Source organism: Danio rerio, chromosome 23, assembly GCF_049306965.1.
Source record: "Danio rerio strain Tuebingen ecotype United States chromosome 23, GRCz12tu, whole genome shotgun sequence".
NCBI classification, from domain to species: Eukaryota; Metazoa; Chordata; class Actinopteri; order Cypriniformes; family Danionidae; genus Danio; species Danio rerio.
The window spans coordinates 28586728-28613423 of NC_133198.1; the positions used below are offsets into that span (position 1 = coordinate 28586728).

General features: G+C 36.6%; 1 protein-coding gene and 1 long non-coding RNA gene across 3 annotated transcripts in view; both read right to left on the minus strand.

The window, feature by feature from the left end:
* lrp1ab (low density lipoprotein receptor-related protein 1Ab) overlaps positions 1 to 26696 on the minus strand; it is a 236023-nt gene that overhangs the window by 191512 nt on the left and 17815 nt on the right. For both annotated transcript variants that reach the window (XM_005162219.5, XM_021469971.2), the window contains exon 2: positions 7008 to 7130. In XM_005162219.5, the coding sequence (XP_005162276.1) occupies positions 7008 to 7130 (123 nt within the window). The remainder of the gene's footprint in view (positions 1 to 7007; positions 7131 to 26696) is intronic.
* LOC141380494 (uncharacterized) lies at positions 13189 to 17309 on the minus strand. Its single transcript, XR_012398542.1, has 2 exons — positions 13382 to 17309; positions 13189 to 13322 (listed from the first exon to the last, which is right to left on the minus strand). It is a non-coding gene; the product is annotated as an uncharacterized lncRNA (long non-coding RNA).

The window sequence follows — 26696 nt, forward strand, 5'->3', positions numbered from 1 at the left end:
TAAAATGGTAGCACATATTGTTAATGAAGTAGGCTACTTCATACAAACAATAACGTTGTTTTCTTCACATAACGTTGAAGAGCTTTGCTCTCTACCTTGTGTGATGCTCGTGCACCGATTTCCTCTGTTTGTGGACAAAACTGATTGCGAGTTCTCAAATTTTCTCTCGCTCTCAAATATGCACTGCTCACACACAAATTTTCTTGAGCACTCTCAGAGATTATATGCAAACTCACAATTTGTGTCGTGTTCCCTCTTCCTTTCATGCTTTTTGATATGATTCATATTGCTGCACTGTTTAATAACAATAACCAAAATACTAAAATAGACTTACATATTAAATGTTTAATCTAATAAACCATAACATTTTTGGTTGTTTTATATGATGAGATATTTTCAGTTTCAAACACTTAAAGACAGAGAATAGACCAGTGGTGCCCCCCTGAAAATTTGCTTAAGGGGGGCCAGAAGAGGCCAGCTACGTCAGTGGCACCAATCAATCCACAATAATTTAGTGGCTGCTATTTATTTATTGAAATATTGCATTGTATTGCATTTATGTAAGTAGATTTAAATAAATAATGTCAACAGCAAAATCATATCGGGTTGGCCACAGGGGTGGCTAGAGTTTACACAGGGGTAACACCCCTTGTAAAGGGGTTTACACCACTATAAGGCACCTCTGGAATAGATGTTGGATGTAAAGAATACATTTTATTTTAAAAGCATTTAAACAAAAACTAATGCAAGCAGAAATGTAACTGTGATAAAATAAGGAAACACTTGATAAGGTATTATAGCCTACTGTACTATTCACTCTTCAAATAAATCTCACTATCAATCTCATTTTATCATGGCAGCTAAAATAAAGTAAACTAGTGTCTGCTGGCTTCCACTTTGCTGATGAGATTGTGGAGGACATTTTCCATGTCATCCTCTTCATTTTGAGGAAAGCTGTTCCACAGGGCCCCTGAACACGTATATTGGCATGTAATGTGTTTTGAACAGTAGCCTACTACAGTAAAGAACTTCAATTGATCAGTTGTGGTAATACTATAGTTGCTATGGTAACACAAGTGTAATATAAACAAATTACCCAGTGCTGTATTATTTTACAATATAGGGTATTTTATACTACAAATCACTATACTTTACTGTAGTAAAACTACACTTTGTATTATTTTATCTGTTCACTATTGGTAATACTACTGTATTATGAAGCATTAATTAACAAGTCGTAAATAATACTAGCCTAAAACATAAGTATAATACAAGTATACAACAAGTATAATACTCAAAAACACTAGAATTTATTAAAGAATTTACCTTAACCTTTTAGTTTTTTGTGTATTGTTAATAAATAGTAAAGCAAGAATGAAACCATATCAACATTCTTGGAATAACCCTTCGCTAAGCCTCGTCCTCCTTAGTTACTGTTGCTACGCCTGTCAAGCTTTCATGCCTGGCACATCTATTACAGTGTGTATGCGCTGGTGTCAGACATTCCCAAGGATTTAATTAGTCATTTTTGGCAAACAGGTGAGATATCTGAGAAAGCCAGACAAAAGAGGACTGCAGTATACATTACAGGGGTATATTCACAACATAATAGCAACTGATTAGAAAATAATTTTATCAAAATTGAAGCAAGGTTAGCCTAGCCACCTCATACGCTGAACATTCAACAGCATAGTTCATGCACAGCAGGAGAGGTGAAATTATAAAATAATCTAATAACCTAAGAAACTGATGGATTTGTGCCGAATATTAGCATCATTGACCCATAACAGTGTACAGTACCTATTACTGTCAGCATGTTTGTGTGCTCTTTATCCAGTTTTTATTCAAATTTGCAGTTAAGTGGAAGAAAAAAATTGAAATGCACATTAAAGTATAAATAACAGAAGTGAACAAATAGATTTTTCCTACCAGCAAATATTAGTGTATGTATTTATATGCGTTACAATAGCGAGGGTTTAAACTAAGCAGTGCTCACAGGGTTCAACGCTAAGGATTTTTTCTACTGGCCCGATTGGGTTCTGATTTTTACTTGCCCAGCCCAAATTTTCACTGGCCCCACCAAAAAAAAAAAAAGAAGTTAATCGCTATTTGAATGTGTGTGTGTGTGTGTGTGTGTGTGTGTGTGTGTGTGTGTGTGTGTGTGTGTATACACACACACACACACACACACACACACACAGTTGATTTCAGAATTATTAGTCCCCCTAAATTATTAGCACCCCTGTTTATTTTTTTCCCCAATTTCTATTTAACAGAGAACAGATTTTCTCAGCACATTTCTAATCATAATAGTGTTAATAACTCATCTCTAATAACTGATTTATTTTCTCTTTGTCATGATGACTGTAAATAATATTTTACTAGATATTCTTCAAGACACTTCTATAAAGCTTAAAGTGACATTTAAAGGCTTAACTAGGGTAATTAGGTTAACTAGGCAGGTTAGGGTAATTAGGCTAGTTATTGTATAATGATGGTTTGTTCTGTAGACAGTCTGAAAAACAATTAGCTTAAGAGGCTAATAAATTTTACCTTAAAATGGTTAAAAAAATGTTTTTATTCGAGCCAAAATAAAACAAATAAGATTTTGTTCAGAGGAAAAAATATTATCAGACAAAATATCAATATTTCTTTGCTTTGTTAAACATCATTTAGGAAATATTTTAAAAAGAAAAAACAAAAAACAAAAGGGGGCTAATAAATCTGTATATATATTTACGGTAATTTTTAAAATGTTTAAGGAAAACTATTCAGTTCATCAAGGCTATATTTATAAATGTAAAAAAGGTGTAATTGTTAAATATTTATTAAAATTTTAAATAACTGCTTTGTTATTGTATTTAGTTTCAAATAAAATAATTACTCCAGACATTATTGATTTTATAACTATTACCATTAATAAATATAACAATAATTAATATTAGTGATTTCTGAAGGATCATGTGACTGGAGTAATGAAGCTGAAATCTCATCTTTAAAATCACTGGAATAAATTAATAAATTAAATGATAAACTACTTTTGAACAGTTATTTTATAGTGCAACATTTCACAATTTGTATTTATGATGAAATAATTGCAGCCCTGGTGAGCAGAAGAAGCTTGTTTTAACATATTTAATCACACTTACCCCAAACTTTTGTGTATTGTGTATAGAATATTTTATAAGTGAAAATGTGCACTTTAATTTTAACAACCCACAGACATCGTCACCACATACAAATCGAGGTCAGACTTTCTCATATATACAGAGCCTCATTTCAATTGTCAGGTTTTGTAGAAATCGATCAATTGAATTAATCAATCTATTAAAGAAACGTTGACTATAATTCTGTATTTTAGGCTTAAATTATAGAGAGACGTAGCAGATGAACCGAGACTGCATCAGATCAATGTAAATCTTTCTTTCGAGCTGTCAGTGCGGAAATGAACAAAACAACAGGCCTAATACAACCTAGGCCTATTATACGATTAAAATATGGAAAAATTAACAGATAGTAATTTCGGTCAATTTTCCTGACGGATAAACCGAGATCAGGCTGGACAAACAGCTCTCGGTAATATTTCAGCATGCTTTCACTTTCGCATTTACCGGTAATGACATCTCGCCCTGCTCATCATTCCCTCTTCATATAGCCGTATATATGGCTATTACACGATCATGATACACTGTGATATAGCCTGGGTCGTTAGTTTGTTGCATTGTTTTGTTTTCTCGCTACAATCGATACGCTCAATAGGACAGAGACCGCGTCTCATTCAGGCGATCTTGGACTGATTGATTTGGCGCGGAAGCGAGCGCAACTGCTGGATATATGCTAAAAAACTGCGCTAACGGGTGAAACGAGACAGATTCCGAAACAAACGTCTATGTGTGAATGCACCGTAAGATTGTATTTGCACACAATTGACAGACAGTCGCAGCACGCAGCTCTGGCTCGATCTGGCAGGCAAAAAGGCAGCAGCTGGCCCGATCGAGCCAGTAACATTTTGTACACTGGCCCGAGTGTCTCGCACGCTGGCCCCGGGCCATCGGACAGTCCTTATTGTCGAGCCCTGGCTCATAATATCGAGTGGAAAAAAAAGAAAAAGACCGCTGGGAAGCATAACCTGCTTTGTTTTTTTTTTTTTGTTTTTTTTTGTTTTTTAAAAGAAACACAGTTTAGATCTGTTTAGGATAAGAGGAGTGTGAGTTATTGCCACCTATCATTGAATGTGAATATCGAAAACAAAACCAACTTAGCTTAACTCCTTTACCGCCCCTCACACAGCTTGATCCACGCTGGCATTTCTCCTCTTGGGCTTTGGTTTTGAAAAGGGAAAAAATCCCACCACCCAGTCCAAACTTTTAGGATAGCGGGTGTCAGATTTTCACAATCCAATGGCGCAACGATTTGGCTTGTTTCCCTCGCTCGAAAGCTTGACAGAGCCCCTGTCCGTAGCTACGATTGGTAAGCCGCGATTGGTGGGTGGCGGTTTTTAGGCGTGGCTTAGCGAAGGGTCAGTTTAACAGAAGGATCCCGTGAGAGCAAAAGCACTAAAGGTATGAGACGCCATCGTAAACAAAAGTCAAGCGAACGCAAAGAGACTGAATGCACGAGAGAGAGAGAGAGAGAGAGAGAGAGAGAGAGAGGTGTATGTTGTATGTGAGAGAGAGAGAGAGAGAGCGAGTATTGGCACGCGAGTATTGGCTCGATCTCAAGTTCAAATTCAAATTCTCTCTGCGTTCGCTTGACTTTTGTCCACTCTGGTGCCTCATAGTAGTCACGTTGGATACTGTCGAATCAAAACAATCTACCGTGCTTCGATTGGACGTCATGCCGAAAGCGCGCATGCTCACACACACGCGCGCATGCTGTCACACACACGCACACATAAACGGGGAGAGAGAGAGAGCGGTCCATGTCAACATACTTTTTTATCGTTGGGCTTTTCATGGGAAGCAGCAAGTCTTTACAAGTCAATAGGGGCAAGTCCTAGTCAAAGTCCAAGTCATTTATGTTCAAGTCCAAGTCGAGTTGCAAGTCTTTTTATATTTTGTCAAGTCGAGTCTAAAGTCATCAAATTCATGACTCGAGTCTGACTCGAGTCCAAGTCACATGACTCGAGTCCACACCTCTGCAAATGAGGCCCCAGGACAGTGTGATTGGATGGCAGTTTTTGGGCCGTCAAGTGACTGACAACTGTAGTTCCGTTAGGATTGAAATTCAGTTTCCATTTTGGTCTCCATGATTATAAAAAACAAAAATCGGGATAAAATGGTTAAATTGTGTCACATGCCTTTCTAAAGCTGCATTTACACAGCATGGTTCAAGTGACTCAATTCCGATTTTTTTTTTCCCCCATGTGGCACAGATCGGATATGACCTATGCACATGTAAGAAAAAAATCATTTTAAAAGATTTAAAAGATACGATTTACTCAAATCAGATTCAGGCCCTGTTTATATGTGGAAATGTATAAACAGGGCCAACCGTCATGTCTGCAGTGTAAGCAGGAAAATAGAATTTTCACCTGCCAATGTAAGTCGCGCGTTATTAAAAAACCATAGTGAATGACGTCAAGTCTGATGCTTAATTTCAGAACAGACTGCCCAGACCTTAAATCTCATACACGAAAACCAAAAAAGCTTTTATATCGTCATGTAGCACTAGCATTTAAACATGTTAACGAGAGAGAGCAATATCTGCCACACAACCAATATAAACTGATATAAAACTATTGCATAAATCACACCAGGAACATTACATTAAAACTCCTACTGGTATCAAAAGAACTGGCTTAAAAGAAGATGGCCAAATGAGAACCTTTCTGTCATATACTAAAGTAAAAGAACTGGTCAAAAAGAAATGAAAAAATTCAACCCTGTGAACAGATTAAATACAGGAATGAAGAAAAGAGTACTCTTATTATCAGCTTTCAGTCAGCTCCCGCTCTTTTTATTTCCTGGTCACTGCGCCTTTGCTATGTGCTGTGTAAATGGAGACAATAAGATATGAGTCACTTTTAAAAGATGATGTAAGCCGGTCATCAAAACAAAAACGGATACAGTCACAAAATCCGATTTGACCATCAAGATCTGCAGTGTAATCTCTTAAAGCCTGATTGCAGTGAAATCATGTAAATTGACTTTCACAGCATGAGACACGCTTCATTAAATGTTATTTTTATTATTAAGTGTTTAAAACCTTTATTGAATTTTTATAAAGCGCGGAATAGAATTTGTGTTGTTCTATATGCGCTCTAGGGATGTATACCCCCACAAATATCAAGAGCAAATCTATGCCCTTGATATGCTTCATCAATAATCTCTTCTTTATCAATAGTGACATAGTGATATATCAGTAAATTTCTAGTTTCTATTGTTTAAGTTTAACATTATTCAAGCTAAACCAAGTATTTAGTACTGGTCGTGTATTAGTAAGAATATAATTATTAGCTTATCAGTATCTGTCAGAAATAACAAAACATCCCTAATCAAGTTATTTCCCATTATTAGCAATACTGATTGTTAATTGCATAACTGTCAATACTACCTATTCCACCCAGTTTATCTGACAGTTATATTGTACCTACCATGCATACCATACCATAAACATATGCTCTTAAGATTAAATCTCATAAATCATTTCCACACACACACACACACACACACACACACACACACACACACACACACACACACACACACACACACACACACACACACACACACACACACACACACACACACACACACACACACACAAACAAACAAACAAACAAACAAACACACACACACAAACACACACACACAAAAAAAAAAAACACACACACAAACACACACACGCGCGCACACAAAATAAAGTCTGAGGTACTTGCGGGTTTATCTACGTCTGGCTTCAGTTAATAACATTGCAAAACGAGACAGTCAAAATATTTCAGCTCTGCCTTGATAAAGTATCGCATCGCATGTGTCATGATGAGACAGATAAATTCCAGCACTTACATATATCAGGAGATTCATCAGAGCCGTCTGGACAGTCTTTCTCCCCATCACAGCGCCACCCTTTGGAGATGCAGGTTACTTGGTCTTTGCATACAAACTGTTTTGGACTGCATGTCTTCGGGGCTGAAAGAAAGAAATGATAAGAGTGACATAGATTTCTCAGACTAATCAATTAATATTCAGTCATTTCGGGGTTTATTTACCACATGGATTGGTAATGAATTGTAATAGTATGTAAAATGTCATATCACTAAAAAAGCTTGGATTAAAATTTAAATTCCAACAGATAATAAAAGAGAAAAGTGCAAAAAAAAAAAAAAAAACTCACCAATAAAATAATTAAATAATAATAGTTACAGTAATAATAATTATTATTATACCATTCATATGAAGAGTTCAAATGCTAATACCGTCTGAGATTTTTTTCTAAAATTACCATTTTTCTCAAGCTCCTATTTCTTGATCGAGTAATTTCCCTTTTATGGCAAAGAATAGGTAATTTTCATCAATTTTAATATAAAATAATTGGGCATGAAATAACAAACATAAGAGGCTAAGGAAAATACTCATTAGCTATGTTTCCATCTAAAGATTAAATCAAATAAGAGGGCAGTATGCCGACACGCATTGAACGCACAGTAGCGTTTGAAGGCATCAGACGCAGAACATAGACACTCTTAACAGTTCTGGAGGTAATTAATAATATAATAACACTAATACTGCTGTTTTAGAATGACCAAACTAACATTTCAGATGTTTTACAATGTGCTCAGCTTGCTGGTTTGTCCATTCAAACACATTTTTAGCATCACATGATTTCTTATACAGGGTATATACAGGAATCCTATTCAATACCTTTTTAAGACTTTTTAAAGACCTTTTCTGAATATTTTAAGACCTCATCGCCACTTCAAGTTCTAATCAGTATCAAACCTTTAACTTAATAAACAGTTGTAATCAAATAAATCAATAGAGCACAACCATGCAACAGAACTCAGATAAGCTCGAAAGAAACAAAGCTTGAAAGAATAAATTATGCGGTTTCAGCGGCAGGTTTCAGCCAATGTTTAAACTCGTCTTTCTCCAACCAGGAGTGTGCAAACGTACATTTTCACATTTTCCCATCTGTTTCGTTCTGTGGTTTTGCTACATGTGGAGAGCGTCACAACCTTCCCCTGTTTGTCACAAATTATGTGACATTACCCAGACGGAGGGGATTGGCTGGATGCACCCCGGTCCAAACAAGTCACGTGGATCAAGCATGCCGCTGTCAATTTTCGGAGAAAATTAAATATATTTATGCTTGTTTTGAGTCAAACACTTTGGATAACGCTTGAACAAAATTTAAGACCTTATAAAAATGTGATTTAGGGTGCTTTCACACCTGTGAATCGATTCAGTTGTTCCGAAACAGAGATTAAAATTGTTACATTGTTGCTCTTTGCTCTTGGAGCGGTTCGCTTTCACACTGCAAAGTTTCTAATCGGACCAAAAGAGCTAAAACAAGTCACGTGCGAGTAAACTCTCCTTACATTGGTCAGAGTGTCAGGGTTTATTTTGCAGCGTCCCGCTCAGCTGTCAGGAGGTGGTGGTTTGGTGGTGATTGACAAGGTGCGCGCGCGTGACGTGTCTGAGGAGAGACACGGTGGGGAGGGGTGAGAAGGGTGCGCGACGATGCCTATTTGAGGACTGGGAGAGAGACGCGAGATTACCGGGAGATGATCACTCGTTTGCGGGCATCCGGAGACTCGCGAAACTTATCATCACTCGTTTGCGGGCATCCGGAGACTCGCGAAACTTCCCGCCCTACTCATAATTCTCTCATCATGTAGCCGTAAGCCTATTACATATCCATAAAACACTGTAATATAACCGCGCTCGGATCGGATCGCTTTCTCACTGCAATCGAACCGCTCCAGGGTTCGTTTCAATCGAGCCGAGACCACCTCACTCAAGCGATCTCGAAGCGATTACTTTGGCGTGGAACAGAGTGCGATTGCCCTGTTCACATATGCCAATCGAACCGCGCTAACTGGGCAAACAAGATACGTTCCGAAACAAAAGTGTAGGTGTGAAAGCACCCTAAGACTTTTTAATACTTTAATAACCGATTTATAAGCTTTTAATACTTTAAGACCCCGCCAACACCCTATTATAATAAAATCAAATGACCTGTTTATTGCACAAAATGCAATTTGTTCAGAACAAGCATTTCCATCGGAGTTTACCGCATCTTTCCTTATCGATTTCTCATCGTTTATCCTACTCTGTTGCGCACATGTTTTTTATGCGCAATTTCAAAATTTATGTGCATCTTGCCGTTTCCATTAACTGATTTTTTTATGCGCATATCCAAATTGGATTGGAAACGTGGCTGATGTAGAAGAAAATTCCAGATGGCACTTAGAGATTTTTGCATCCGAACTCTTCATATTTTTAAAGTGCTGAATCAAAGAAACTATTAGTGTTGCATGATATACTGGTAATAGAAAATATGGTATTTTTTTTTAAATCCCGGACATTAAAAAAACAACATATTTAACAACTATCAATGTTTTAAACATGCTGTTATTAAGAAATGTTACAACAAAAAGTGAAAAAGTAGATGTTATTTCAAGCATAACTCATCCTTCTGAACCCTACTATGTATAACATTAGCAAAAAAATCAGTCGTCGTCCAGTCTCCTGTCTATATATCAGCCACTGAACAACCGACATTGGTCAACCACTAAATGCTTTAGCAATACTAAGTCATATTTTTGTTGAGGAGAACATCTAGATTTATGAAATGCGCAAATACCTCAATTATTTAGACACCTCGACTCTGACAGCACAAAACTTTTAGAAGAAAACCCTTGTGGATGCGGTCGCAAGCTTTGCTGAATCTATCATTCCTCATGCCAACGATAGCTGGTTTTCAACACAGCTGGGTCACACCAGGTTCACAAGAGCACTTTATATATTCTAAGAAAACTAATTTTGCTGTAATATTAACCCAGCATAGGTGCTTTTATGTTTGTTTATTTCCCATGTGTTGCCCACAAACAGCGGTTTTCTTTTGCCCTCTATAACCTGTGAGATGTTTTCTCTCGATGTGCGGACAGAGGTCTTTTCATTACCGGTGGCAGGTTACAGTAAGTGTCAGTTTCTGTGTAACCCCGGCAATCTGAAGAGTATTTTTGCTCAGTCAGTTTGATGAGATTGTTGAGGTAAACCGCAGAAGCGCCTCAGGACTCTGGGTAACGTGGTCCTGCCCTGCTGCTGACACTGGTCCGCTCAGCCAGAAGTCAGAGATCCTCTGCAAAACCTCTGCTGTAATTAAACCATTCTGAGTCTGTCTGTCCCTGCAGTAAAACACACATGCAGATCCAATACCTCCTGTGGGTGCAGCTCAAGAACATATACAACTTACCACAGGCCTGTCCAAATACAAAACACTGGCTGCACTGACAAATGCAAAGATTTCATTCATTCATTCATACATACATTCTCCTTAGGCTTAGTCCCTTTATTCATCAGAGGTCACCACAGCAAACCTTCTAAGAGAACCGCCAACTTACCCAACATGTTTAACAGAGTGGATGCTCGTCCAGCTGCATTCACACAACACACAAACTATGGCATTCACACATCACACAAACTATGGCCATTTTTAGTTTATTTCATTCATCTATAACGCATGTCTTAAGGGAAACCGGAGCACCCGATGGAAACCCACGCAAACACGTGGAGAACATACAAATTTCACACCGAATTGTCAACTGACTAGCCACCTTCTTGCTATGAGGCAACAGTGCTAACCACTGAGCCAACGTGACGCACATGCAGACTATCCTATGATTTTATAAAAGATGGATTTAAGCAAAATAGCAGCTATATAAAAGAATCAAACAGGAAAAAATGGGAATATTTGGTTTTTCTTAATGATTCTCTTATATTGAAGAGACGGTTTGCCCAAAGATGAAAATTTTCTTACCATTTACTCACACTTAAGTGGTTCTAAACTTATTTGTTTCTTTCTTCGGAAGAATGTTGGAAAAAGCAGCCATTGGCATCCATAGTACTAATACTATGAACAAAAATACTGCAGTATTGTTATCAAATTCCAAATGTTCAAACTTGCCATTAAAAAAAAATTTCACCAAAATAGAAAAAAACCCTTTACTTTCAGGCAAAATATTCAAGAATGCAAACAACTTTGTTTGATTAATCAAAGTCCCACAAGTGCCAATTTCACATCCATAATGGACTGATGTCACATTTATATTAACAATGCTTTTTCCCCATAAATATTATTAAAAATATAAATACAAAAATTCATTCATTTTCTTGTCGGCTTAGTCCCTTTACTAATCCGGGGTTGCCACAGCGGAATGAACCGCCAACTTATCCAGCAGGTTTTTTACGCAGCGGATGCCCTTCCAGCCACAACCCATCTTTGGGAAACATCCACACACAGATTCACACCCACACTCATACACTACGAACAATTTTAGCCTACCTAATTCACCTGTACCGCATGTCTTTGGACTGAGGGGGAAACCGGAGCACCCGGAGGAAACCCAAGAGAAGGCAGGGAGAACATGCAAACTCCACACAGAAACGCCAACTGAGCCGAGGTTCGAACCAGCGACCTTCTTGCTGTGAGGCGACAGCACTACCTACTGCACCACTGCCTAGCCCTAAATACAAAAATAAAATACTAAAATGTATATTATAGGGCAGAGATGGCCAAACTAGGGCCCCCAGGTCAAAGTTGGCCCTTTTTTATTCTTTAATTTGGCCTACCAAAGGGTAAACGAGTGGAAAGGGTTGGGGAATGTGTTGCTTGTTTAACTGTTGAGCTACAGAAAAAGCTAACTGAAACTAAATGTTTTAATTAAATGTGGTAAATAAATCAGATTTTTTTTTTTATTATATACGGTCACTTAACGAAGAAGCAGAAGAAAACAGTGTGCAAATTAAGGCAAAGGCAATTTCAGCATGACTAGTGTATTCAGAATTGAACTACATTGTTTTATAAATGGATTTTTAAAATGGTTTTATTGTTGTAAGTTCATTATAATCATGTACATTTTCAAAAAAAAAAAATATGCATTAGTAAATACGATTATACAGTATTTTTTCTATTTATTTATAAATATTAGGAAATAAATTAGGAAATTCCACATGCAAACTTCAATGTTATACAGTTTGCTATATTTACTGCAGACCACAGCGCTCAATCAAGCTTGGATTATGGCCCTTCAAAAGAAAAAGTTAGGGCACCCATACTATAGACAGAAAACTCTTATCCTTTTGATTAGTATATTTTTGGGGGTGGTGCAGTTTAATTCACAGAATTTTTACAAAATATGACTAAACTTGCATACTTTTTTGGTCAAATCCATAGTGCGTGTTTATTTTTCTAAATTAATATATAAAACACAATTATACAGTTTGAGATTTCCCTGATCCATTAACTCTGTCGTTAGTTGTTTAAAAATATTAACAGACATTTCGATATAACATTAGCATATACATTCTCTGTGAATTTATGTTTCAAGTTTTTACTGCAAATTTCACATCACCGCTAGAATTGCTCAGAAGCGTTTTTTTCTAGCTCATTTGCAATCAAATAAAAAGAAAACTAAACCATGTTTGGAACAAGTAAGAGGATGAGTAAAATGGTGAACTATCGATTTAGTTAAAATATTAAATGTGTGTAATATAAAAAAAGTGTTTACTACAGATCTGAAAACCTTTTATATTTACTGCTATTCCTAACTTTTCCCCAAATGAATAATATAAATCTCATTATATTTGTTTGAAATTGAAATGGCATGTTATCATCAGGATTGAGAATACAAAGCAATTAACATTTTACATACAAATAACATTAGCAACAAATAGCTTTAAATACCACTTCAAATTAAATGGAGTAGGTTCACAATACTCATATTGATTAGTTTTTTTTTTTAAACTCAAATGGTTTGTAGCAATCGGTCTCCTAAAACAATTTGAGTTGTCTTAGCTCAGTGGGATTTACAGCACTCCGTTGGTTTGAGTTCTCTTCATTTATTGGGTTTTACTGTGCTTAAATTGCTTTATTTACTCAAATGGATTAAGTTCACAGTACTCATTAGGATTAGTTTTTGAACTTAAATGGTTTGTTGCAATCAGTTTCCTCAAAGGGTTTAACTTTTTGGGTTTTGACAGTGGTCTATTGAGTTTTTTGGTTGCCGTTTGTGTAGGACTGAAGAACAAATGAAGAAAAATCTAAGTGAGAAAAACAGCAACCTCTTTTGCAAGATTAATCATGATTAATTTAAGTTGCTGTTAAATTAAGCATACACCATTAATCTTGTTTAACGCTTTTTGTTATCAATTGCTACACCCACTACAGTCAAGCATCAGATTGAAAGATGATTTTTACAAAACCTTATTTCTTTTCATTCATGGTAACTATGGGTATGTCCTTGCCAAAAATAAATAAATACATAAACGAAAAGCTAAACTTCCCAGAACTCACTGAATATAGTATGTGCACATTTCAATAGGGAACAGCTTTTAGAGTTTGTTTCCATTCTAGACAAATTGCAATAGAGAACAGCACAACATGGATTATAACAAAATACATGAAGGTACATGCTTCTGTAATTTGTGTTACTTTATCAGCTCTGACAGGGCTTTTTTTAAACTTAGATAATACAGGCCCTCAAAATCCCACCATATAGAGGCATATTATGATTTATTGGGACATACTTCTCTACTGTAATTGATCAATACATTACCAAAACCATAAAGTGACTGCAATGTGTCCACTATATGTGAAGTATCAGTTAAGTAGAGAAGAGCCCAGTGGTAAGCATCTGATTGTCAGTCTCTGCGGGACTTCATCTCTCTGACATGTACCTCTCTCCACATTTGGCAGGAGGAGAGGTGTTTTGGGAAAAAGAGAACCAGGGGGAAAGCTGCAAAGGGGAGAGGATGTGACTGCAATCACAAGAGAGAAGGGAGTAGTGCGCAGCTTCAGGCACATTTCGGTACATTATCAAAATACTGAGAAAGCTGAACCTTCCCCTCCATTCTATGACTGTCACTTCTCAAGCTGTATGTCTGTAGAAGGATGATCTCCGTCATGAGACCACCAAGAATAATAAAGATAAAGTGGATGAAATTATAAAGGGCATTTAGTTAACTAGTGAAACGAGGACTATAAGCTTTATCTTTGCTTCCATATTTGCTTTGCTATCTTGTAAGAGTGTTTCTAATGTAAATAGAAATGTGTAATTAAATAAACTAAGAAAATTCTACATGAATTTAGACTCTATTGTCAAATGACTTTAGAATTTATGAAGTTAGCATGTTGCTAAGTTAACATAGTGACACTTGTGTCTTTACAAATTAAACATTAAATAATTTCACAAACCAGAAATTCTAATTGTTTCCCAGGCGACATTTAACATGTACCAGATTTGTTAAATATATTTCTAAAATACCAAGTAACTGTCATAAATACAACCGCATTTACCATCAGGGAGTGTCATAATTGTATACATGGAAGAATTTTGGTTGTACAATCCATAATAAAGTAAGCATAATAAAGTAAGTGCCTACAGGACTTCTCTCTAAATCCTATAAACACAATGCATGTCAACATCTAGGACATTTATCTCTTTCCAAACAAGCTCACAGAGCCAGGCTTTGTTCCAGTGCACCAGATGAGTTCTCAGAGATCAGGTCAGCAGCATTAGGAGGAGGATGGATACAAAGTGGAAAGTGCATAAAACTTTATAAGCCACAAACAGAGGCTGTAGGGTGGAGGAGGACTGTAAAAGAGATAGTTTCAAATATGCAGAACAGCTGGTGATGAGACCAGCAATTTCAGCATATGTACTTTCATCAGTGCCAAATATTTACAAGTGGTGTTACTGTTAATGAAAAACATGTGCTGAGTTACCTTTACATTAAATTGTGAGTTAATTTGACCTGTACACAAAATTGAGTTCTTAAATACTTGTTATCCCATTGATAATTTCTTAAACTCTTCTGACATTCTGGGCATTGTGGAATGTGTGCAAAAAAACACATTACATATAAAACACATTTTATTGTAAAAGTAACAGTTTAGCCCAATATTGCTGTTCTCTGTAAAAAGTGCAACTGATTTTTTGGTGAACTGTACTGAATCTCAACAAGGTCAAACTGACCTAATGTTCTTAACATAAACATTTTGGTAAGCTAATTGCTTTGGTAAATTGTTAAGGCATCGGCTAATAAAACAGATAGGTTCTCTTTCTTTAATACACTAAATGCGGTCAGGGTAAAAAAGGTATTATACACATTTTAAAAACATATTTGTATAAATACACCAACAAACCAGCCAACCCTTTATTATATATGCCAATTTCAGAAAATCTGACTTCTAATTATACAGAAAAGACCATTTTTTAAATAGTACAAATTCAAAATAAATGTAGCCAAAAATTCTAGATATTGAGATGTACTTGTCTATGTCTTGTATGGCTGGGCATAATGGCAAAAATGCATTCTCGATAATTATTTTCCACATTGAATGATAACGATGTATATTTCAATATGAGTTGTAAACGCTTCAATATTTAAAAGAGTACTTTAACAATGACTGAAGCCACAAAAATTTGAGGGTCCATTAAATGGCATAAGATTTTCAGGCAATAATTTTTCGGTGGCCAAAAATTTGGTACATCTCTAATATTTTCACACTTTTAGATTCCCATTGTTGCACATTTCTGCTGTGTGATTGGCTCTTACTGTAGATCAATATAGAGTAAAAAAAAAGTCCAGAGCTTTGCTAATCATTGTTATTAAAATCAATTTTATCACGAATCCATATAATATCATTTATCGGTCTAGCACTAAAGTCTTGTCTATACTAGGGCTGTGCAATTAATCGAAAATCTGATTTCGATTTTGGCTTCAAACGATTATGAAAAAGCAGTAATCGAGATAAACGATTGTTGCATCATATACCATCCCCTTTCCAGCTGTTCACGTTTGTTGCTCTTAAAAGCGTGAAAGATCGCATGCTTATGTGTGTCTGTGGCAAGCACTCACAGCCAGAAGCATGCGGCCAGTCAGCATTCGGTCTCATTCGCACACTAAGACGAGCAGAGAAGCGCAGACATCTAAAGTCATCTTAACGTGATCGCTTTAATGGTCAAATAAGTGTCAAAACGCAATGTTTAGTGATTATTCATATTAACCCTCATTTGTATAATAAACAAACAAGTTGTGTACTAAAAGACACGTGAAAGAGAAACCATTAAAGAGACATGGTGATGTTCCTGTGCCGCCTGTTTTTATCATTTATCAAACAAAACGAGAAAATCCCTCTCTGCTCTTGACTGAAGGATTTTTGTAGCTAAAGTGTTTTTCTTACAGTGAAGATGCTAAAAGCACAGTTTGTTTCATATTTTTATTCTATTGTATTTATTTCTCTTTCCTTTGCAGGGTGGAAAATAATTGTATATATGCAGTTGAAGTCAGAATTATTAGCCCTCCTGAATATTAGCAACCTTTTTCCTCCCCAATTTCTGTTTAATGGAAAGAAGTTTTTTTTTTTTTTACTTATTTCTGAACATAATAGTTTTTATATCTTATTTCTAATTACTGATTTCTTTTATCTTTGCTATGATGAAAGTAAATAATATTTGACTAGATATTTTTCAAAATACAAGTCTTCAGATTAAAGTGCAATTCAAAGGCTTAATTAGAGCAATTAGGCAAGTCATTGTATAACAGTAGTTTCTTCTGCAGACAATCAAAAAATATATCTCTTAAGGGGGCTAATAATATTGACCTTAAAATGGGTATCAAAATATTTAAACCTGCTTTTATTCTAGCTAAAATAAAACAAATAAGCCTATAAGAAAGATATTATAGGAAATACTGTTAAAATTCCTTGCTCTGTTAAACATCATTTGGGAAATATTTATTTTTAAAAAAATTCTCTGAAGCCCTAATAATTTTGACTTCAACTGATAATCGTTTTAAATAATCGTGATTACAATTATGACCAAAATAATCGTGATTATGATTTTTCCCAAAATCGAGCAGCCCTAGTCTATACCACTGTTACTGACTTAGCATTCCTAAGCTCTTTATCTCTTAACCAGACTACTGCCTTCTCAACTCTCTCAGGCCACCAATTGTACATTAAAAGCAACAATAAAAAAACATTCAGCATCTAAATTTAACGCATGATCACATAGAAGCAGCAGCATAGAGAGCCTGCAACTCTAATTGGAGGTTTTGGGGATGATGAGGGAAACCAAATACACAAGCAACATTTCCCACAGCGCTTGCCTTCATTCACAGTGCACAAATATTTCAGACAGAGATGCGGATTGTTAATTCAGAGCCTTTTTTTTCCAAATGCACAGCCAAACAACTGACAAGTTTTTGAAGGTGCAAATCAAGGGGGACTGTTAATCATTTCAAAGCGTCTGAGTCTATGGTGGTGAAAGAAGAAGGCCTTTATTTGTCCCTCTGGGCCTGCACCCAACTGCAAAACATCAGGAGCATCACAAAAAGGTGCACCAGCCAGGACTCCCAACATCTCACTGCAGTCTTTCTAAATACCACAGACCCATTATAACAAATGCGGTTTCCACACAAGGTGGCCAATGCTGAGGAAACTTCCGTCTCATTCACTTGCGCATTGTTTTGGCTGTGTAAAAAAGGGACTGTTTTACATCTAGCCATCAGGTTCAAAACATTGGTCTTTTCTCTGAAATCTGGCTGAGGATTTACAAGTTTTTCCTCTGATGTTAATTTTCTAGGACAAATCTTGGTTGCAGAATGAGGCCAGTTTCTAATTAGGTGAAATTCCAAAAGACATGAGCCTAAAACCAATCATTCATATATTGATGTCATTAAATGTTCAATAATACTAACAGTCATTTTTCATAACACGTAAAAATATGTCATGTTAACCCTTAAAGACCGAGACAGCCGCCCGCGGCTAAAAATAAGTATTGCTCTTAAATGTTTAATAACTTTTGATCCGCTGATCCGATCCATACAATTCAAAGATTGGCATAAAGAAGAGAATCTCAGCTTTCCATCGCTGTATCACATTACATTCACGGACTTTCAGAGGCTCCGGAATCAGTGTGGTTACGTCATCAAACTTTGACAACGCTGATTTGACAAAGGAACGCTCGTCACTTGTCTCTCCGGACAAACCAGACATGATATTTGGATGTATTGTCCCTCCTCCATGCCCAGATTGGTTCAAACTCGCTCTATCTCAACCAATAAGCATAGGTTTCGCTTTGTGAACCAACAATCAGCTATTTGAACAACACGGAATGAGAGATAGGCTGCACATTTACGCGCGGCTAAATAAAACGCTAAAAAAAAGTTTTGCATGAAATAATTCTCATACTAAGTACTTTTGCATGCACAACAGCACAAAAACATGACAAAACAGTGACACAGCAAAGACGAAGTGCTGCTCTTGTTGTTTTCAAAGGACGCAAATAAAGGTTGGGCTGTTTGTCTGCATTGCACGCGAACCATATACATATCCGCAGACAACCATATCCATGCTGGCACATAAAACCTAAGGATGGTCCATATTGAATCTAGTTTAGTTATGTAACTATTTATAGTATAGTAAATATTTATATCTATTTTATTTACTGAGGATTTGCACCATGTTTATTTGGACTTTGACGCATTATTTATTATTTTCTTATTTTATATTTGTTTATTATAAGTGGTGTTGTTTATGGTAACTAAAAATATATTTTTTGGGAAAAAGTCAAATTTGCTTCAGTGTTCTGTTATTTTGTAACATTTTTTTTTCTGTTTAGTTCATTCCCAGAAGTTTTGGGCAAATACATTGTCAGTAAATAAATGCATTTTTTCCCCCCCATTGAAAAACGCCTTGGAATAACATTGAAATAAATTGCTATAACTTGCTCAGGGAATGGTGGATGTAGACAAAATTTATTTTGGAAGTATAAAACATCATAATATGTATTTCTAAAGAAAGAAAAACAAACTTCATAAGGTTTTGTTTGTAATAACTAGAAAATGCCACTTTTTTTAAAAATCGTTTCTGGAAAATTCTGGAATATTTTCTGTCTGTTCATATGTTTTTGGACCAAATAAAGTTTTAGACTGGACCTTTAAATGATACAGATTGAAACTACAGGTTCTCCTGTTTAAAATAATATATGACACTTGAGTCTGACTGCTAAAATAAAAATAAAACTGCTTTAAAAAAATAATAATAATATAGGCCCATTAGGTGCCCACAAAATACCTCTAGGTCTTTAAGGGTTAAGAGACTGGAGAGATAGAAAAAAAATGTATAAGAGGAAAAAGTCATCAACTGGCAGCATGTTGCTAGTTTAGGGTTGTAAAAAGGATTTCAGCCTGTTTTATCCCAAAACAACACTGACATTTAAGCACACTCCACTTCAAAGACTTAAAGAGAAATTCATATCATTGTTTATCTCTTGTTGTGTCCATATAGGCTTGCTCCTAGTTAAGAGATAATGTGATATCGAAAACAAACAAATCTTGCCTTGATAAATGACAAATTTGGTCCAGTTACTTATATGGCTGGAATATGGGAGCACCTTCACTTGTTTGCTGGAAAGCATTATCAGATTGTGAAAAAGAGACTTGCCTACAATTTCAGGAAGATCAGAAAAAAAGGGCCTTTGCTCATTGTGGTTTGTTTGGAAACCTCAAGCTGACTTTCTTGTGCCAAATATGAGACCATAAACAACAGCAGCAATTACAGTGCATTTCTGCCATGAAAAGCCAACAAGTGTGTAATGATTTTTAAAAAATGTGTGAAAAAAAGTGCAGATTAATTTAAAAACAAATTAATTGACTAAATAACAATCAACCTTTATTTACATAAAATCACTTGGGGATTAATATAAAATAGTACATATGTTCAAAATCTGAGATACTGAAATCATTAGTCCAAATAGATATTTAATACAATCTTAATCTCAAGACAATTCGTAACTGTTTTACTTTATGGCAAACTGCTGGCCAATTATGAATTATTAAAATCTCATTCTACTCTGCTCACACCCAAGTGACTGATTTTCAAAGACATGCATTTAAAAATAGTATTTTTTTAAGAATGAAAACATACAAGTTTATAACATTTAACAGCTCTTTGATTTTACTTTAATTTTCATAAATATTGCACCTTTTTTTGACATGCAATCTTTATTCTTGCAAATAGAATTTTACAGCAACCCACACGTTATAAACAATCTTATCTAGCCCCGACAAAACAATGCCCTAATAGTCAAAGGTGTTCAATGGTCAGAGGGGACCAATTTCACTGCATGCAACAGTGTATTTGACAAATAAAGACTTTTTTTCCACCATCATCATCATCATAAAACTAATAATATCTTAAATTTTTTTTATAAAAATAAAATAAAAAGGGTTGAATAATAACTATACCTTCGCTCAAGGCTTTTAAATCATTTTAAAAAATGCAATAAACTTAATTAAAAAAATTTAAAATAAATATTGCATTTTTCAAAAAACTAATTTTGCAGCTTTTATATATATTTTAATCAATAAAACGTATAACACCAGACCGCAATAATTGTATTAAATTTGTGTTAAAAATACTTAGATATACAAAACAAACGAATACATTAATTTCATTTATTTTCTTTTGAGATTAATCCCTTTATTAATCAGGGGTCACCACAACTGAATGAACCGCCAACTTATCCAGCACATGTTTTTACGCAACCAATGCCCTTCCAGACGCAACCCAACACTAGGACAACCATACACTCTGGCATTTACACACACAAACTACAGCCAATTTACCTTATTTAATTCACCAACAGCACATATCTTTGGACTGTGGGGAAAACCGGAGCACCTAGAGGAAACCCACGCGAATACAGGGAGAACATGCAAACTCCACACAGAAATGCTAGCTGACCCAGCCGAGGCTCAAACCAGCGACCTGCTAGCTATGAAGCAATCCTGCTACCCACTGCGCCACCGCACCGTGATGCCCTAAAACAAATAAATTGTAAATTAAGAACATATGCTTAGTCTTGTTTTTTAATTATGCAACCAAAAAAAGTAGGTCGCATAATCTAAAAACCTGCCTAGAAACTCAGACTTTGCTGAAAGTTATAATCAACTCAAATTTTGCTCTCCCGTTTGGCAGACAAAGCGAGGTGCACACCTTCACAGGCAGTCTACACTGTAAAAAATTGTGTTGAGACATCATTAAGGAATTAATTTAACTTGCAAATTTAAGTGGATTGAACATAAAACAATTAAGTTGTCCCCCAAAAAACTCAAGAAATGTGTTGTTTTAGCTTATTTTAAATAAGCAGTTTAAACAAAAAGCAAACATCTTTTTATTGTACTTACTCATGCACAATTATAGGTTATATTACAAAAACATTGTATTTTTAGGATAATGACTTCAAAACATTTGACAACATATTCAAAGCTTAGTTCAAAAATCTCCATAGTAGCATTGAATGTAAATTTGAATTGATAAAAAAAAGTCTATTCAGCAGTCTTATATAAATAGTCAGAATCACCAATATGGCCATTCTATTAGGTATGGACTTCTACACATTCCTAGTCAGAAGTTTGCTAATCTAAAATCTGGAAGAAAGACAACACTGAGTTGTGGGTGGCGAATGATATAAAGGGCAGGAAACTACAGTAGACACAGACAGGAAAAGGCAGAAGGACCTTCTGGGCTCGTCTCATCTGGAGTTCCCTATTCTCAACAGCTGCTGTAACCTTTCTATGTGGTGGCAGCAGTGAGGCCAGCTGTGAGAAGGGTGACCCACTTTCAGCCCCTCGGTCTCAGCTTCCCCCCATACAGCGCACCGCCCCTCCAAATCAGATCCAGGCCTCGGCCACACATTCCAGCACCTTTTAATTGATTTCATCTGTACACTCGTCATCAGTGAGGATATGGGCTTGTAAAAGACGGGTTCTTGGGTTTAACTTGGGTCTTTGGAGCCCACAATGGAATTTTGGAACAGAAAGTTGAGATTTTTTCGTTCTAAATGACAAGTACATAAGGGTTGTTTTTATTACAGTGCAGAAAATTTCAAGAGGTTTCTCCAAAGACTGCTATATATCTCTTTAAACTCTTGTGTTTTCTACATTCTCAGGGAAATTCCAGAAGGTCCTGTTTGTAATTAGAAGTTGTAGCCTAAAATACAGAGAAAACATGCAAAAAGTGAGAGGGGGGGAAATGACAAAGACCAAAAGAAAAGGAGAGATCAGAAGCAAGGCTGGTTCTCATCAAGCTTTCACTGCTCTCCTCCCTTTAGGAATGTCCGCCTGCCTCACAGACCTACAGGTGACAGTGGAAGCTAAACACAGAGTGTAAATCACACCATCCGAGCCCAATTTCAGAGTAAAATCAAGCTCAGAAACTTTGTAGAGGAACAATTTGTCGTCTTAATTCAACAATTAAACAAATTAACTGTAGACTTTCTGCAAACAACTGTAAACCTGCCAGCTCATTTACAAGACAATGTCAATTTTGAGACTGAAAACACACAAATTTGTTTCAAAGAAAAATTTTTTTAAACAAAGCCGTGTCGCGTCTAACAAACATTCTCAACAATATTGTAATACTGGTTGTTTTTTTTGATCTGGTATTTTCTAACGCTTCATCATCAAAGTCTGTATTCACTTCGCATAACAACATACGACAAATTACACACAGACATAAGCGCCTTCCACACTTCCAAAAAATTAGCACTTGTAACAACAAAAAAAGTTACTCCAGTGTGAAAAAAGGTAAAGCCCGCTATGAAGGGATATGGGTTAACCCGATGGTGAAGGGAAAAGCAATTAGGTTATATTCTGTGTTCAGAGAGCTCGATTTCTCTGCCCAGTGCCAAACTCAGCCCAGTGACCTGTTTAAGAAACATCACACTGAGCAGGTTGAGGGCCAACCTCTTTTGAAATAGAGAAAATAACCTTGAAAAACACACTAGTGTCCATAAAAACTCAAGCATGTGAGCCCACACAACAGCACAATGAGGGGGAGCTCAGTGAATACTGGGAGACCCAGCCTAATTTAGTGAGGAAACGTAACTATTCGTGTGATTTTTAAAAGGAGGCACGGCACAAAACCCCAGCCCTAAACCCAACCATCATTGTGAAATGAGCAAATCATTATAAATTGTATAAATTCATATGAATTAGCCACTAAATCAAAATGTTACAAATTGCCATGGAATAGCGTTGAGACCATGTACTGGATTGCAGCTCAAACGTAATGTGGCCAGATCTTCTGAACAGTTATTCTGAATGTTTTTGAACTCAAACAACTCATAAAATGTCTATGCAGTAGAACGATACTTATTACAATATTTCTTCAAAGCAGATTGTGAATATTTTGTAATCAGCCACAATTATAAATAATTTCAGTAATATCACACATATACATTTATTGCATATCTAGGGATGCACCGAAATGAAAATTCTTGACCGAAACGAAAAATTCTAAATGCTTTTTGCAGAAAACCAAAACAATTCAACAGAATGACCACATTTGTGACCCTGGACCACCGCAGCCATACATTGCGTGGGTCAAAATGATTGATTTTTCAAAGCAGCATTTGAATTTTAAAGTAAAGAAAATCATTTTCCATGAAGACACTGTCATTTTTTTACAAAAGTATATCAAACTCAATCTTCGATTTGGTAATATGCATTGCTAAACATTTCATTTAGACAGCTTTGTCCAAAATATTTAGACATTTTTAACTGATTGCAGATGTTCAGATTTAGTTTTATCTTGACCAAATATTGTCCTATTGTTGCCTTTGCGCAGTGCTTTCTGTGTCCGCAGTGCCTGCAGCTGATGAAAATGCAAAGAATGTGACGTCTAGGGATCCAAAGGTTCTTTGTAAAACTGTATTGTCCCATTGTTCTTCCATGGTTCACTGCGCCCGATGATCTGTGGTTCAGAATATGCATTATAATTGACTGAGAAGACCAGTCCATTCACCCATTAATATGTAAATCTGTTGTTGACATCACGTTTCCTCACGTGTCAGTGTGTGTGTGTGTGTGTGTGTGTGTGTGTGTGTGTGTGTGTGTGTGTGTGTGTGTGTGTGTGTGTGTGTTTAGTTTCTGTTTCAGCAGGGCAAGTGAAGGAGATACTGCGCAAATGCGCAGGTGAGACCAAATGACAGCGCATTGCTGTCAGTGTTTCAACAGACACTCGATATAAATTCAGACAAACAAAAGCACATAATGAATTCCATTTTTTGTTGTTGTTGCAAAGACAGCCTAGATCAGTGGGCACAAACAGGCGGATCGAGGTCCATGTCCTGACCCAGAAGTATCCCATACTGACGCAGACATAAAGCAGGTCTGTTACTTTAGTCCCGCTCCTGCTCGGTGTTCTTCCGCACCCGATCACTCCTGATATTTACCTGCTGATCCCGCTGAGAGCTGAGCGCTCTCTTTGCTTAAATTTCATTTACTACGATGGTGCTGATAAGTGAAACGAAGCTCTCTGGAATCTAGGCTTGGGCGGTGTCCAAATTTTGAGACCGTCAAACCGCCTCCATATTTTACCCCGGTATTACCGGCGTAATAAAAAAAATATGACGTAAGGCTCAGACAGCGTCACCAAACTGTTGGCTTGAGCCTGAACCATTCAGAAACTGAATACCTTCTATGCGACCTTAGGCAGAGAGAGAGAGAGAGAGAGAGAGAGAGAGAGAGAGAGAGAGAGAGAGAGAGAGAGAGAGAGAGACAGACAGACAGACAGAGAGACAGAGAGACAGACAGAGAGACTTTCTCTGTCTTACACAAACACACACACATCTCTCCTGCGATTTATTCAGAAATTTACTCCCACACCGTAAGAAATCTGGCCGGCTCCCGCGGGAATGCAGAGAGCTGTAATCGGGCCATAAAAATTATACCCGATAGGTCCCGAGTCCGACACGTACATTTTGATTGACAGCTTTATAAAGCCCGAGCCCTTACAGCTCTAATGCATTTTTTCAAGAATGAGTTATTTATATGTTTTAACAGCATTTATTCGTAACAAACGTAGACTATATCCCACTTGAAAGTTGGAACAAAGAAATAAAATAAGTCCTCTGTAACATCGTAACATCTCAGCACTCTATAGGTCTACATGCACTTAGCCTTTAAATTGGCCAACACACCAATGAAAAGAAATCTTGCTTAACAAATCAAATAAACTCTAAATGATGACGGGTATTTTGGCAGTAACTAAATTGAAGCTGAATATTAAAAGAATAATGCCACCATTAGTCTGTATACTCTGTCTACATTATGATTATATGGTTTAATTAATATTTATTTATAATTTAAAACCCTTTACTCACCAAGATTAGGCTACGTGTGTTTGTGGAGGAACATTATTAAATCCACTGGCTTTAGCGCAGTCTTGCGCTCATGTGCGTCCAGCAGCACTGAACACCGTTTCACTGCTACTGCTACAGGCCGAGATGCAGAGTTCTGATCTGGCTGATTTTGCAAGTTTTAGGTAGGATTGTTTATTCATCTTATACCAGTCAGGAACATCCATTTAATTTTCCATGACCGTAGTTTCAGGGTAGCGAGTGGCCTCGTCATTTTACCTGTCAGCTTGCTGTTTAGGGCTCTACCGTAATACGCAGTGTATGAGCGACCGCTAAATACCTGCGGCTGGAATAACCGCTCTTTCTGACTGGCTTGACCGCCGTCAAAATTCTCTTTTTTTACTACTTCGTCATAATTTGCTTCACCTTTGCAGGGATGGATTTTAATGCAGGGATTTGGATTTTTTCGGGTCTCGCCGGGTTCGGGCAAAGATCTTCAGCTCTAATGCAGACCTCTCGTTCATATTAACCACGTCTCCCTTCTGTTCAGTCTAAACTGCCAAACTGCAGGACACTTTGAAGCGCGACTCGTCACGTCACGTCTCCCTGTCCCTCTCTCCCTCTCCCTCTCACCTTCTCCCCCTCCCTCTATCTCTCTCCTCCACACTGTCCCGTGATGACAACATCACACACGTTTTTTAGGCATTAAATAAAGGATATTTAATACTTTATGACGGTATAACGGTATTGAAACTGACACCGTTGCTATTTTTAGATCCCGCGGTATACCATAATACCGTAATATCGCCCAAGCCTACTGGAATCACACTTTTATGTATGATTTTGTTATGTTGTTGCCTTGGTAATGCAAGCATATTGTAAACAGAAGATATCAACACTTTTAAAGTGCTCAATTATTGAGATGTGTTGACAATTATTATCTGGATAAGTGGTTGAGACTGTCAAGTCGAGATGCAAAATAGAAAAAGGGGAAATTGAAGCCTGTTCTCTTTATTTTCGAGCAACTTATTAGAACAGTTTTCTAAATGCCCTACTTTTATTTACTTAATGAGAGAACATGCAAATCTACAGTCATATGTGTGAAGCGGTTGTATTGTCAGGTGTTTGCTGCTACCCAATAAACATGTTTATTGTTGTTTGAGTTGTTCTGTAGGCAGTTTTTTAAGCATAGCACAAAGTGTATCATACCGAAACAGTGACCCTAAAACCCTGATGCATACCGAACCATGAATAGATTGAACCGTTGCACCCCTATTAACATCAACCACATTGTAGTTAGGTTTCAAGTCAATTAAATATA